This window comes from Gymnoscopelus microlampas, assembly GCF_963454915.1.
Source record: "Gymnoscopelus microlampas genome assembly, chromosome: 16".
Taxonomy (NCBI): Eukaryota; Metazoa; Chordata; class Actinopteri; order Myctophiformes; family Myctophidae; genus Gymnoscopelus; species Gymnoscopelus microlampas.
In genome coordinates, this window is record NC_139953.1 from 14,868,324 (window position 1) to 14,884,394 (window position 16,071).

General features: G+C 43.0%; 2 protein-coding genes across 3 annotated transcripts in view; one reads left to right on the forward strand and one right to left on the reverse strand.

Moving 5' to 3' along the window:
• ost4 (oligosaccharyltransferase complex subunit 4 (non-catalytic)) overlaps positions 1 to 16,071 on the forward strand; it is a 162,572-nt gene that overhangs the window by 12,972 nt on the left and 133,529 nt on the right. The gene's annotated exons all lie outside the window — the stretch shown is intronic.
• On the reverse strand, positions 1,624 to 14,311 carry tbx18 (T-box transcription factor 18). Its single transcript, XM_084081954.1, is given in 9 exon segments — positions 1,624 to 3,385; positions 3,542 to 3,636; positions 5,179 to 5,243; positions 8,146 to 8,313; positions 9,885 to 10,056; positions 11,147 to 11,248; positions 11,700 to 11,869; positions 11,872 to 11,882; positions 13,828 to 14,311. Coding segments are annotated over 9 exon segments (1,578 nt in total). The 5' UTR covers positions 14,084 to 14,311; the 3' UTR covers positions 1,624 to 2,846.

Here is a 16,071-nt window from a genome sequence, read left to right on the forward strand (position 1 = left end):
TTTGGGGTATTTTACTTGCACAAAAGAAAAGGGGGTAAGGACTTTAAGACTTTTGATTATTGGAATTGAATAATAGTGTTTACATTGACATTTCAATAAACAGAGCATTGCCTTAACCTGGATAAGATCGGCACATTATTGTGCATGTAAACGCATATTGGAATTGCAGGACCAGCTAAAAACTGCTTAGTACAACTACTATATTTGATCTCAATTATTTGTATTTGCCAGTGCATATGGTTTCAATTTCAACTTGGGGACAGTGAGAGGGGAAATATTTGACTTTGAATTTGGAACCAATGCCTTTATAGTGCATTGACTTGGTTAGCTCTTTGTTTCTATTTTTAAAATAATTGGATATAATAAATGTTTCAGAAAGAGCACACTGTAAATGGCAACAGCATTTGGGGAAATCGGCTACAGAGCCACGCCGTGGGGGGTCATATCTGGGAGAATCTCAGTGAACTTTGAGACTCGCCTGGTTGAGGTCACATAGTCGCTGACAACTCAACCACCTGTTGCCACATACACACACAAATACACACAGGCACATGTTCATGCACAGATGCACAGACACTCATGCACGCACGGCCGAATTCACCACACACCCTGTCTTGTGGGACTTGGTCAATTGCAACAGGCTTGTAGGTATTAACTTACATGGCTATTACACAATGCCTGTGTGTGTGTGTGTGTGTGTGTGTGTGTGTGTGTGTGTGTGTGTGTGTGTGTGTGTGTGTGTGTGTGTGTGTGTGTGTGTGTGTGTGTGTGTGTGTGTGTGTGTGTGTGTGTGTGTGTGTGTGTGTGTATTTGTCTTAGTGGTTGTCTTTACATTTGTCCCTGTCTCTTGTGATATGTTTCACTTCTCAGGCATCTAAAGCTTGTGGGCAGTCAAGCCCCAACTGTTGACTGCTTTATTACGCGCGCGCGTGCTCACACACACAACCTTAAAGCACCAATATAGATACTGTGACCACACATACTAGATACGTACACAGTAAAATCCTTAGGGGTCCATTTTCACACCCTCAGAATTAAATTAACGGTCTGGATTTTACACTGTACACTTGAGCTCAGCTCAAAATCCATGTCAGGAAAAGTCATATTTCCTTCTCCCTCTCTCTCTCTCTCTCTCTCACTCACTCACTCACTCACTCACTCACTCACTCACTCACTCACTCACTCACTCACTCACTCACTCACTCACTCACGCACGCGCACCCACACACACTGCATAAACACCCATAAGCCCCATTTCTCATCAAGAAAAACCTCTTGAAACCGTGAGTTAGTTGTATATAGTCATTGTGACTTGAATAGATATATTTTATTTGGCTCAAAAAAACAAAACAAAAAAGTCACGGAACATGTTATTTTCCAAGGGCCAGCAGGTGTACTTACATCGCGTGTGTTTGCAAAAGGAAAAGCGTTTCCGTCGAGTTTCAGGATCGCCAGTTTGCGTACCTCACCCGGTCTAATGAGCAGAAGCAGGTGCATTTTTTTTTTAAGTGCGAAGGGGTCACACAGACCTTTATATACACTAACCCCCCCACCCACCCATCCCCACCCCCACCCACTGCCTCAATATCTTTCCCTGCTACGTACAGAGTCCTTACAGGCAGCTACAGTATTATGTCAGATTTGTGTGTCAAAAGATGCGTTTTCACCAACAACACCACACGTCAGGGGTGAAAGACGATCAAGTAGAAAGGTCTTCCCAGACCACAGACAGAGCGTGTAGATCGGCCAATCATTTAGATTATGAATCGCAGTATTGTTCTTCAGTGAAGGCCGTTGCCTCTGCATTTGACACGGCTGTGCTGACATGCACGTGTATGTTTTAAGTGTTGTACTCTCATGACGTCTCTCTTGAGTGTCGGGTCTTTGAAGCCTGCTAATCCAGAGTGGTTAAGTCCCACTTGTGGCAGACATTAACCACATGAACTCTGTATACTTACGGTAGTTGACCGGGGTCCCATAGGGCTCTATACTAGGTCCGCTACTATTTCCCTCTCCACCAAATCCATTTGGCGGAAAATCGCCGATCTACAAGCTTGCAACGCGATGTGTGTTGAGCTTCTAGATCTGCTATTTTTGCCAAATATTTGGCACAGAATAGGGACGCTATAGGGTTCGTCTGGGCTCTAGCTACAACACAGGTCTGTTTTCTCACACATGGAGTTGCATAATACAGTTGCCACCAGGCACATTATAAGAACAATTTAAAGTGAATTAACAAGGAAGAATCGGCTTAAACCCAGAGTCCAGACTTCCCATCCAACATGGGCAAGATCTCATCTCACATTATGGAAGCAGTGGACAACTGTTGTTTTTGACTGTAATTGTTCAAAAGAAACTGCTTGAAGGGGGCAGAGGAGGGTTGCGGCTGAAGTGCTTGCTTTGAAAGTCTGGGCCAGCCCCGGTTTCTGCCCAGTGTTTCTTGGCCTCTGTTCGTGTGATCAGATTCGTGCTTTTATTCCAGTTCAGTCTCCGGGTTATAATGTTTGGACTCCGAAGCCACAGTTTTCCTCCCTGGGCTACCGCTGCAGTTGCCTCGCAAAGCCCTGACACACTTTAGTCCCACAGAACATGAACAAAAAAGAACTTGGTGAAAAAGAAAAAGAAACAGGTCTCTTTAATGAGAGCTCTACGACAAGCTCACCGTGCTCACAGAAACAATGGCTCAAGTTTGTCGTTCTTCTTTCTCGTGTGCAAGATGGCTACTTCCCCGGCGGATGATTCGCTCTTGCTGTGATAAGTTCTGAACCAAAGTCGTACCGTTTTCCAGGACGGAAATATGTTTCCCACAAAAACAACAACAACCCCCAGAGGTCAGGCGGTCAAGTTCAGCCCATGTGGGCCGTGACTTGTGAGGCTCCGCCTCCTGGCTGACCGCTGGCCAATCCCAAAGTCCGAGTGTCAAATAGGAAGCCTTGCTGGCCTCCGCTTAGCATGCCCAGGCTGTCCGTTAGCGTCCCGCTGGGGGAGGAGCCGAGGAATGGGCTCTGGTGATTGGCGGCGGCGGCAGCCATTTTGTCAGGGCTGGCGGCGAGACGGGGCGATGGAGGGAATGTGTAACCATAGAGACCGTAGGGGGGCGTATGGAGGCGTAGTCCGCCGTAACCCTGAGAGGAAGGGTTGGGTAGGTAGCCTAGCTGAGAGGCAGGGAGGGGCAGGGAGCAAAATCCTTCGCCCTCATAGCCTGAGGGACCTCTGTGAGAGGGGAAAGGCTCTGGGGCGTTGCTATAGCGATGGAGAGGGTGTGCCGGTCGGGAACAGGTGTAGTCGGGCGGACTGAGGGGACACACCTGGAAATGGGACGAGCAGGGAGACGAGGAGAGCAGGTGAGATGATGCCCCAACGCCTCCATGGGCTCCAGGGATTCCTGCAGAAGAACACAGAGAGGGAATAAGGGAAGTTAATTTAGCTTTTTCCAAGGTTCAAACATTGTTCATGAGATAAGAAGGGGGAGGGGTGGGGTCGTTAGACCTGCTGGATTCAAACCCAGAATGGCATGAAGATGTGTATTTACAATCTGTACCTTGTTTGCCCATGCCAGGGATGTCCTCGAATGTGAGCGTTCGCAGAGATGGACGCCAGAATGCATATGACTCCACCAGAGCCTCAAGACCCATCCTGTAAGCCACATAAAAACACACACACACACACACACACACAGAGGGTCAGAATTACACCCCGATAAAGCAGCATGTCATACTCTATGATTCAGAATGACAAATATGACCACAGATTCTTTGGTCAGTGATACAGTCAACGCCCACTCACATCCCAGCATGCCTCACTGCAGCAGACATTACGCCCTCTCCCGCCCTCTCCTATCCCAGCATGCCTCACTGTGGCAGACATTACAACCAGCCACCTGGCGGCCATCTTAGCCGCCCGCGGGGCCTCTCTCTCCCTCTCCCTCTCTCTCACTCTCTCTCTCTTTCGCCGTCTCCATGGAGACCGCAGGTAATGAGGGGCATAAACGCTGCGCCGCCATTGGCCGCTGCCAGCCGGGTGCTCCGAGGTAATTGCTTTCACACGGGCTTTTACAGGCGAATCAGGACGAAGGCGCAGGAAGCCGCAGCAAGGATTTATGAGGTGGGGCTCCCACCCCCACCCGCCTCCTCCCCTCCACATCCACCTCTCCCTCTTCCCCAGGTGGGGTGGGGGGGGGACTGCGGCTGGGGTAATGCGAGCGCTCTGTTACCCCTCGTTAGCGTGAGGATAAAAGTCCTCCCCCCCCGCGGGGTCGTAGCCGCGGCGATAATTTAGACAAGCTGCCCCGGAGTGGCCCTGTGCGTTCCGAAGCAGCCTATCAGAGCAGGAGTTTATTTAGCAAACTGCTTAACTCTTCCTGTAATATTTAAGGGGGAGGTGTTTTTTTCTCTCTGCCTTCCTGAGTTTAACTTTTATAGGGTCAGCTGTCAGGGTCTCCCGGTTATCCAGGTTGCCGTGTACTCTGCCTTCTCCTCCCTGTTGGATTTTCACTCTTTCACATATACATGCATACCCCCCGCCCCCCTCTCTCTCTCTCGCTTCGTCTCTCTCTCTTTCTCTTTCTCCCCCTTGTCTCTCTCTCTCCTCCTCTCTAATGATTTCTTCTGAGGGCCCCAGGGGGAATGGCTGTTTGGAGACTGTTTTCTTTTTTCTTTTTTTTTTCTTTTTTTACTGCTGTGTTGTTTTAATGCTGTTTATATATATGTTTATAAATGTGTTTATATAGATTTTCTTCAGGACACTCTCCACTTTTATTATTCTGCCGTTGATGTTTATGTTCTCTTGGCGCGGCTGGAATCTGACGCTCCATTTGGCTTTCGGGGGGCTGAGGTTACATTTTTCCCTCTCAAACGTTCTGCCCGTTAACTGTGTAACTCTGTAAATTAGTGCCCTGAAAACTTAGCACGCACTCAATGCATCGGTGATTAATGTTGTAAAATTTTAATAATTATGTACTGCGACAGTTCGATCGCTGGAATTAACTGTTTTTTTTTCCTCCGTCAAAAACAGATTTATTTAATGGTCTGCTGTTGCGCACTTTCCAAGTAAAGAAAAAACAGATACATAATAACTTTGCTCCCTATAAAAGACCATTGAAATAGCTGTGACAAGAACCGCAAACAAAACCTAATACGCCAGATAATGTGAAAATCTCTGTGATGGAAATCAACTCACCGGTTTCTGCCCGAGTCTCTGAACCCTTTGGCGAAGGGGTTTCTGTCGATCTTCAACCTTGTGATCTGGAAGGGGAAAAAAATGCAGAACGAGACCCCTGTTAATTCCAAACATTCATACATTACACAGTCCATGATAATGGGAGTTTATTTTACATAGAGTGAAATATTTTTCCAACCAAAATGGATTTATTTGCATTGTCTCTAATCTTTTAACCAGGTCTAGCCACTGGTATTATGAGTTTATAAGCCAATATTATTTAAGTATGTTTTCCCAGCCTTAAAGTATGTGCGTCTGTGTATGTGCATCCACGCACACGTTTGTGTATATTTATATATACAGTATGCATGAATACAGGTCTGTGTGTATGAAAATATATGAAAAATATTATATGTTAGCATACATGTTTGATGTGTGGTGTGTGTGTGTGTGTGTGTGTGTGTGTGTGTGTGCGTGTGCGCGTGTGCGTGTGTCTGTGTGTTAGGAAATAAATTATATTGATATTATATCGATATTGTGATCTGACTGAGACTAGATATCGTTAGGGATTTTATCTTTCACAATTTGTCAAAAATAGCTAAAATAGCGGATCTACAAACTCAACGCATCACAAGCTTGTAAATCATCTATTTTAGCTATTTAGACCATTTCTTTTATGTAAAAGAAAGAAATATTATCGTCACAATATATTAAAAAATAGTGTGTGCGTGTGTGTGCGTGTGTGTGCGTGACGTGTGCGGTGTGTGCGTGTGCATGTGCGTGCGTGCGTGTGCGTGTGTGAGCGTGCGCGCGTCGTGCGAGCACATTTGTCAGTGGGTTTGCTCAGGTTGTGTGGGTGGTGTGTACTGCCCAATTCTGTGACCCGTATCCAGAGAAACTTTATAGGCACCACCACTATGCGCTTACATCAGCCATCATTTGCTGTCGGTCAGCCAACACTGCCAATATCCTTCTTTGAAGTGCACACTGGCCTGAAACCAGCTAAACCAGTACCCTGCCCTCATACAGTGTAGCAAATTCAAAAGGAAGAGATTTGCTTTGAGAGGAGTAAAAGCCATAAGTCATCTGAAGTTGAATTTGTCAAAATGAGACCTCAAAAATACAGCTGAGTACAGTGTACCCTTTTATTAAAATAAAGTAATGTATGCATCTTGCCATATTAGACATTTTGTAATCCAGGTCAAAATATTAATGCATTTGTCGGTTGTTGTTTTATTACAGTAAATTATCATAGTACATTTTCTGTGCATATATATATATATATATATATATATATATATATATATATATATATATATATATATATATCTCTCCAGCATTACAGGACAGGTCAAACTTGTTGACTGGACAGAAATCATTTTTCTTTTTTTCATATTTCACTCCTGAACAAAATGTCCAAGGGGTTTTTCTCAGGATAATCCGTCAAGCAGTCCCTTAGAAACAACTCTCATCTTCCTGAACCTAAAGCCTGAAATCTTGTTGAAGATTTACCTACCACGTCCATTTTTACACTCTCAGATTTAGCCTAAACTAACTCATTTAGGAAAAAAACTTTTTGACCAAATTGTCCTGTTTCATTTTCAGAGCAGAATTCTCACTCATCATGTGTTTTGTACACTAACAATACACTAACAATACAGACATTTTTTAATAGATTTAGCCGTCATCCTCAGTTGAGCAGTGCACATAAGTTAATTTATCCATTTGCAACTCTGAGAGTTACATTGTACACTCTCTGAGTTAACCCATTCAATCCGGGAACACATCTCTGTCATTTTAGATTTCTTTGGCTATTCAAAAATAGCAGATATACAAGCTCATAGTGCCGTGCCATGAGCTTGTAGATCTGCTATTTTTGAAAAATCGTGAATATTTGTGCAAATCTTTGAATATGTATTTTTAAAATGAACATTTATAAAATAGTTTGTTCCAGGGACCTCCCAGAAACACAGATTTGAGTCACAAATTTTACAACAAATATATATTTAAAGATTTGCACAATTTTTCCATACTAAAAAAAAAAAGCAGATCTACAAGCCCATAGTGCGGCATTCTGTGCCGCTCTATGAGCTTTCTACATCTGCTATTTTTGAATAGCCAAAGAAATCTAAAATGACATAGATGCGTCCCCGGATTGAATGGGTTAAATGAACTGTGTACCACTAGTCTGGAAGGAAAGAATCCCTGTAGATGAATGTAGAGTCGGTAGTCTATGGAGAACATCACACGCACAAGCAGGGTACATACTGTAGCAAACATTCCAGCTTGTATGTGTGGTATTCTAATGGATAATAGCCAGGCCTGCAGGTATAGGCAACTTATATATCGTCTCTGTCGGGTGGAAACCTCATATGTCCAAAACCGTTACTTTTCAGGATTCAAATTCAAAAACAGCAAAAGTAGCAGATCTACAAGCTCAAAGCACGTTGCTTCTCGCGGCGTTTCGAGTTTGCCGATCTGCTACTTTTGATACTTTTGTGTGACGCTGTAGTGTGTAGTATGATCAAGTAGGGCATTAAAGAGATAGTTCACCCACTCATCTCGATTACTCACCCCACGGAGACTTGAATCATAGATTTATTTATTTTTTGTCGCATTCCTAAGCCAATAATTTCATGACCAGCGGACCGGTAGGCAGCGGTTCCAGTAGGAGACACAAAGGAGCGTCTTTGTATCTTCCTCCGGAAAGGCTGCCGGTCATCAAATTATTGGCTTAGGAGTGCGACAAAAACAAAAAAATATCCATGAATTCAAGTCTCCATGGGGTGACTAATCGATGGAGGAAAAGTCATTTTGGGGGTGAACTATCCCTTTAATTTATGAAAAAACACAAAAAGTTAAAATAGGAGATAAGAGGTTTCTTCCCAGACAGCAATATTGTGTTGTGTTGTAATTGAGCGTTGTTGCACTGGCAATAAAGTTGGTTGCTATACGGAGTAAAGGTGATGACCAGGCGGGCTACAGTACCTGTTGGTTCTGGTACGCGGTGACAGTGGTGAACACCGTCTCGGGGAAGGAGGTGGTCTTGGTCCCTTCCCCCAGCGGGACCGCCCTAACCGGGGACAGCTCCTCTCCGCACTCCTTGCGGATGACGTGAACCCGCGGCTGGTACTTATGCATGGAGTGTAGGATGATCTGGAAAATGGGGGGGAAGGAGGATATATAGTCCATTATTAATCCTGCAGGGACATTCAGTCGTCATAGCAACACCACATTAACCCGTTCGATCCGGGAACGCATCTGTGTCATTTTAGATTTCTTTGGCTATTTAAAAATAGCAGATCTACAAGCTCATAGCGTGGCACCGAGTGCTGCGCTATGAGCTTGTAGATTTACTATTTTTGGCATCTTTGCTTCTGGAGGCCCCTGGAACTAAATATTTTACAAATGTTCGCTTTGAAGAATATATATTCAAAGATTTGCACAAATCTTCACGATTTGAGCTTGTATATCTGCTATTTTTTAATAGCTGAAGAAATCTAAAATGACAGAGATGCGTTCCCGGTCTTAATGGATTAAGAATGAAACATACTGTATGTATATAACGGTAAGGATAGAGAATGAGGACAGAGAAATAGTAACACTAGAAACAACAAGGCGGCCATAGCTGAATGGGTCAGAGAGGCTACATGGGAAACAGAGGGTCCCAGGTTCGATTGCAGGCCCCCGACAATGTGTCGAGGACGAGGTGTCCCTGAGCAAGACACTTAACCCCCAGTCAGCTGGGTGAGGCTGAAAACTGAATTTACCCCTGCAGGATTAATAAGGTCTAATTCATTATTAACATGGGTAAACAAAAAGGGTAACAACATAATATAAAAAACTGAATAAAGACATGAAGATGACTTCATTCGACCTGGCGTCTGCGCCTGGACTGGTCATTTGTGAATAGTGTATGAGCCATCAATAGGTGGACATTGATACAAAGTAATGTCTGCAATCAATAATGGCATAAATAGACTTTAAGACCTATGGGACTGACCTGGCCGTCTACACATAGGCCGAACCTAAATAAATATGTTCAATCTGTTACAGTAAAAGGGAATATAATAGTTATGTATACATTAATATACATTAGGAATTAGCCTATACAATTAACAGTAACGTAAATCAGAAGTCATATAAATGTGGAGGGCACTACATACTGTAGCAACATTTCTCCCAACTATAAAACACACACACAGTGAAATCCTAGTGTTCATTTAATGCTGAGAGTGTTAATGAACCCATAGGATTTAGTTGTACACTTGTTGGAAAGCATAAATGCAAGCATGCAAGTATAACTAGATTAATATATACACAATGCACACATCCAATACTGTTAGCTCATAATAGATTTCTTTGGCAGAACCCATTGGCGAAAACAAGACTTTACATTTTTTATGTGATTAAAATAAATGCAAGAATAATAAATAAATAAAGGAATCCTCTATATTTACAAAAACTGGTCAAGTAATGAGATGGTTCACAAGTTGATGAGATGGTTCACAGATTTCAAGGGAATTTATTCCTCAGCATGTCTCATGAATTCAACTTGACATATTTTGTTCAACTCTGTGATGCCTATTTTATTTGTTATGGAATCGAATAGATTTCTTTTTTAGTATCATTTATTCTACACTGACTACTTCATATTGTCCATAAATCCCATTTTCAAAAGGCATGATCAAGGCCCATTGACTGATTTGACTTACGTATTGACTTACATGTCCCTGGTCGTCCAGCTCGTTGTTGGTCAGTTTGAGTTTGTCAAAACTAACGACCTGCCGCATCCACGTCTCTCCAGAGGCCGGGGAGTCTGGGTGGATGTACACCCTGGGCGGCACCGGCGAGTCCGCATTTCCCGCAACCATCCACTTGGAACTGTGGTACACGTACCTTCAAAAATATACAAAGACATCAGAGGATGGACGTCAAAAAAATATAAAGTGTCAGTGTCGCACCCATCTCTGCACCTCATAGACAAAGTTCATATAGACTTCACAAACAGTGGTGGAAAGTAACACTCAAGTACTGTACTTAAGTAGAATTTTGAGGTATTTTTTACTTTAATGGAGTATTTCCAATGTTCAGTTATTTTACTTCTACTCCACTTCAACTCAGATGCAAATATTGTACTTTTACTCCACTAAAAAACTTTAGTTACTAGTTAATTTGCTGATTTTGATTATTATTATAAAACATAACCACTTCAGCCCTATATACATTTTGACTATTTGAAAATAGCCGATCTACAAGCTCACAGTAGATCTGCTATTTTCAAAAGACTTGTGTACATTTGAAAACTTGTGAAATGGTACATTCTGCAAATGAGTACTTTCTACTTTTGGTACTTTAAGTACATTTTGACACCAATACTTTTATACTTTCACTCAAGTAGATTTTGAATTCCGGACTGTTCCTTGTAAGACAAGACAACAAGAGTATTTCTACATACTGATACTTTTACTCAAGTAAAAAAAATGGAGTAGGCTACCCTTTCCACCACTGTCAGTATATGTTCATTTTGTTGTACTGTTATAACATTTGTCAGTTGACCTTTGGAGGGTGGAGAGGTTAAAAGCCGTCCAAAAGGCCTTTTTTCCAAAAGGCTGTGAAAAGGGCGCAAAACCGCCTCTGACAAATCACTTTGCCAACCGCCATTTGCGGCTCTGGGGAAGCGGAGAGATTGACCCATTGAAAACGGTTGGTTTCACTCTGGCAGACCGGACAAGGTCTAAATTCAGACATGAACAAGTTATACTGTTTAGGGCGCCCCTTTTTTGTCCTTGTCGTAAATTGTGACTTTTAAGCGTGTGTGTGTGTGTGTGTGTGTGTGTGTGTGTGTGTGTGTGTGTGTGTGTGTGTGTGTGTGTGTGTGTGTGTGTGTGTGTGTGTGTGTGTTTGTGTGTGTGTGTGTGTGTGTGTGTGTGTGAGAGAGAGAGAGAGAGAGTGAGTGCGCATGCGCGTGCGTGCGTGCGTGTCTCACCTATATCGCTTGTTGTCCACGGGGATTATGTCCATGGCGATGTAATACTGTTGATGTGGGTCCAGGCCCGTGATCTTCACGCGCATGGCGGGGAACATCCGCCTGCACAGGAAATACGAAATAAATCATCTGTTTGAATTGTTTAATTGGCCCTGTTTATAGGCTACAAGCTGAGTAAACTCGATTAGTCATTTTACAATTTTCAATTTTCAATTGCCATGACAGTAATGTTAATAATACTAATAGGCTACATTTGATTTATTTCGAGGTCACTAATGTTCAAAATGTATATTGGTCTCACTGATTGATTGTTGTAATGATTAATTCTATATGAAGCAAAACGTGTTTATTATTATAGTTGTTGTTATTATTTTTTATTATTAATGGCACTATTTAACCTATTTACCATTTTTTGTATTGTTTTATTGGTGTACACTACAGGGTAGCTGCTACATTTAATTATGGAATGTCACAGTGTATCATAATTGCGGCAAAAGGATAGAGGCTAAATAATCCAGATTATCCCTCTCCTCCTGTCCCATTATTATCGTACCGTCCTGCCTTGGTGATGATCATCTCCGTGCCGATCTCGTGAAAGCGCTTCCACAGGTCGTGGCCCTGCAGGTCCACGCGCATCTCCTCTCCTCCGGACCCGCTGACCGGTGCAGCGATGACCGGCGGGACCGTGCACTGCGCCTCGGGCCCAGGGCTCTCCATTTTTTTTTACTTACCAATACTGCAATGTAAGACATTACAACAGGTTAGTCCGGAATTCAACAAAATTACTTGAGTAAAAGTGCAAGTATTGGTGTGAAAATGTACTTAAAGTACCAAAAGTAGAAAGTATCATTATGCAGAACGTCCCATTTCACAAGTTTTCAAATGTAAAAAAAATATTTTGAAAATAGCAGATCTCCAAGCTCACAATGCATTGCATGGCGACGCATTGTGAGCTTGTAGATTGGCTATTGTCAAATGGCCGAAATGTATAGCCTATAGGGCTGAAGTGGGTAATGTATGTTTTCTAATAATAATAAACAAAAACTGGATCCTTTAAAAAAAACGTTTTATTTGCCTATGATCTGAACATTTTTTTTCTGACTGAATTGCCATGCAGACACAATGAGGCCCCGAGTTTTTTTTAATATATATATATATATATATATCTCGGCTTGTTTTTATGTTCAAAGTTATTCAGAGAACATGTCTAATCATAGACTGATGTCTATATTGTTTTATTATTAGGTGCCATGCAGCGACGGCCTCGCCAAGTGGGAGAAATTTATAGACGCAAATGCACTGGCCAAACAAATCCAGAACTAGGGGAGGGCGGGGTAGGTTGTGTTGTGACCCTTTTTGCTTTTTTTTTTTTTGCTCGATTGCTAAATAAATACTTTCTCAATTATGACAAAAATCTAAAGTTAATAACTTGGATCTGTCTGTTTTTTAATTAAATCTCAAACATGAAAGCCACAATTGCACTTTAAAAATGGTGTGCACACTGGCACAACCAACCCCGTTGGGGGGGTGGATTGCTCCCATCTATGGGATAACACAAAATGCTTGAGCGGAATGTTTCCTATATAAAGACAACTTTCACAGCCAAGTGGAGCTAAATTCGCAGCAGATTTAATTCATGATTTGTCATCATAACCGCTCGGGTTTGTGTGTTTTCTGCAGGCCTTACAGAGCATCGTTTCCGCGGCTATTTCCATGTCTTTATCGCCTGCTAATTGGTGTGTTTATGATTGCGACACTACACTCATAAAGCTCGTAAAGCGTCTCACATTAGTCACACTCACGCGACTTCTATTTACAAGACCAGCGCCAGGATATTTTATCATATTTAGGCCTATACGATTTCTACTACAGCTATTTCTGACATATAGGCTTGCATTTATTTTTGTTTTTCATATTTTAGCCTACTTTTAACATTTACTTTTCTGAGCAGGAGGCCTTACCTGGGAGAAAAAAATATTACTGTAGGGCCTATTCTGGGTTAAAACAACGAGTGTATGCAAATATTGACGAACCTTTAATTTCTACTTTTAACCAATACAATTTATAGTAAAGGATTAAGTCTGCTATATGGCCTATTGTTAACCATGCAAAGCTGACATAATAATTATTTTCCAATGAAGTATATAAGGCCAATCTATGTTTATAAAAAACATAAACAGGATAAACAGACAAGTCTCGAACTAGTCGTGTTATAAAAACGATTGCAATTATTATTATTAATAGCCTATAGCTGATCGTTTTCTGATTGCTGATTGATTTATAGTCGTGGGAATGTGATGTAGCCTACGCTGTCTCGGGCTAGTTTATGAAATTGCCAATATAGTGCTATAGTATATAGTATGGTATATTAAAGGAGTAGTTCACCCCAAAACATACTTATTTCCTATCAATTACACACCCCATGAAGCCTTGAATTCTCGGACATTTTTTTGTTTTTGTCAGATTCCTAAATCAATAATTTGACCGGCGGAATATCCTATTGACCGATGACCCTCGCCTCAAATTATTGGCTCAGGAATGTGTCAAAAACAAAAGAAATCTCCATGAATTCAAGGCTTCACGAGGTGTGTAATTGATCGAATTTTGGGATTGGGTGAACTACTCCTTTAAATCAAATCCGTGCCAAATCGATTGCGTCCACCATTGATCACTGTACTTACGGGAGCCGTCGCATTCGACCTCGCTGCCCCGGTCGCTGACAGTCGAAGCTCTCTCGGCCCGCGGTCCTCCGGGGCTCCCGGTCCCGGTAAGATCAGAAACATCGGTGCCGCCGTCCTCGAAGCAGCTGACAGCGGCCGCGTCCTCCTCGTTCTCCTCGATCTTGCGCCGCTTCTCCGCCGCGCCGATCAGGGACTCCACCGAGAACGCGTGCGCCTTGACGCTCAGAGCGCACGGCGACCGCCGCTTCTCTGCCATGTCGAACGGGAGAGGAGGAAGGACGGCGTCAGAATTAGAGGAGAACGGCGTCAAGATTGAGCGAGAAAGAGCAAAAAGGAAAAGTAGCCCACCGCCCCAAACTGAACCCCGCGGTAACTTTATATTATAACCTTCCGATCTGTGCTGTCCTTGTTTGAGAGCGAGAGAGTGTTTGAGAGGGAGGCGGTGGCTCCTCCGGTTACAATCCTTTCTGGACTGACATTGAAGTAACCGGGCCAGTGGAGGCAAACGGTTTAAAGTCAGATAACTTCTCCCGTTATCTGTGTGAAGGAAGGAAGGCGCGGCGCACGGCAGTGGCTAGTGTTGCCAGGTTGTGCAAGAGAAACAAGCACCTAGGTCTATATGCAAACAAGCCCAAAAGAAGCACAAGGCTACATGAGCCCTTTAATCCTATAGGCACGTCACGACAACGCTTCGTGACGTGTTGTGAGCTTGTAGATCTGCTATTTTCCAAAAAATCTTGAAGAAAATGTGAAAAATTTCGAATATATTTGAAACATTTTAACAACACAAACAATACACATATCTTGGGTCCCTGGCATAAAATATTTTCAGATGGGGTCTGCAGACAAATATATTTTACCTTACCTTGACATGAAAATCTTTGAGAACTACTAAACAACATTAGGAAGAAAGACCAAATAAGCAACTACACTTTAGAAACAAGCCCCCCAAAAAAACGCAACCTGCAAACTAACCAATATCTACAAGCGACTACAGAAAAACAAGCCCCAAAGTCACTTATAATAAGTGGACATGGCAACACTGGTGTCAATAACCAGAGAAAGGGCTAAAGAGGGAGGGAGCCTGTCAATCTACCGCGCGCCGGAGCGGCCGCTCAGCCAATCACAGCCCTCCGGGGGTCTCCTCTCGGTCCCGCCCCCCTCATGTGGCCGCTCGTGCCTTATGTGGTATAAAGCAAGGGCTCGTGAATGAATCATGTCTCAGAAGCACGAGCGTCTCTCGGGCATTGCGCGCATTTTCACACCACGGCCCGACATGCTCTGCATATTTGGCCATTACTTACCTCCTGCACGGGAGCCCCTCTGGGAAGACCTGTGTCCTGTTGTATTATTATTATTATTCAATTCCTTGGCTGTCAACAATAACTTGCGCGTAACCGTGAGTCGTGCGTAAAGGCCGCAACATAGGGCAACGCAGAGCGCAGTGGTGCATTTTGTGTGTATAGCAAATAATATAGCATATAACATAATAATAATCTGATACACACATGCACAACTTTGTTTTTTGTATACCATAAAAGCAAGCCATTGTAACACATAGGGCAACAACATATGGTAAATATCCCAATTAACAGAATTGTCCATGTTAGTCTAATTCATTTCACATCTTAATAATTCATATTTATGTGCAAAACTATAGATAGCCTACAGTCCTATATCTATCTACCCATCTGTGTTGGAGTTTAACATAAACGAACGGACACGTTCACCCTCCATTTCAAACGGAGCTTATTTTGCTCCGGGTGCAACGACAGAGAGACTTTGAAATATGACATAAATATCCCCGCGGACCGTGAAGCAGCACTGCTTTTGATCTGATAAAAAAACCAACATGGATGTGGCAGTGGCCTTTACTTTTCACCGTCCGACCATTTACATTGAACCTGAACCAATAAACGGCGGTGACGTGTTGTTTATAATAATATTTTCCCCTCCCCAGTTGTTTATTTATAGGCCTCGGAGGCCGAGCGCCATATGCCCTCACATACACGGGTATACCCGAGACGGACACGCATTCCCTGCATGACCACACGCTAATTTACACGTCCCGGGGCAGTGCAGTGCAGGCCAGGGGTGATATTTCCAAGCGTCCTGTGAACAGGACACAGGCTATAGAGCCCTCCATGCAATATGGATACGGGAATCCAGCTCATCCACACTTCAGCGGGTCATATTTTAGACTGTATACCTACACCCTGTTCCTAAATTAAACTTCTGGCTCTT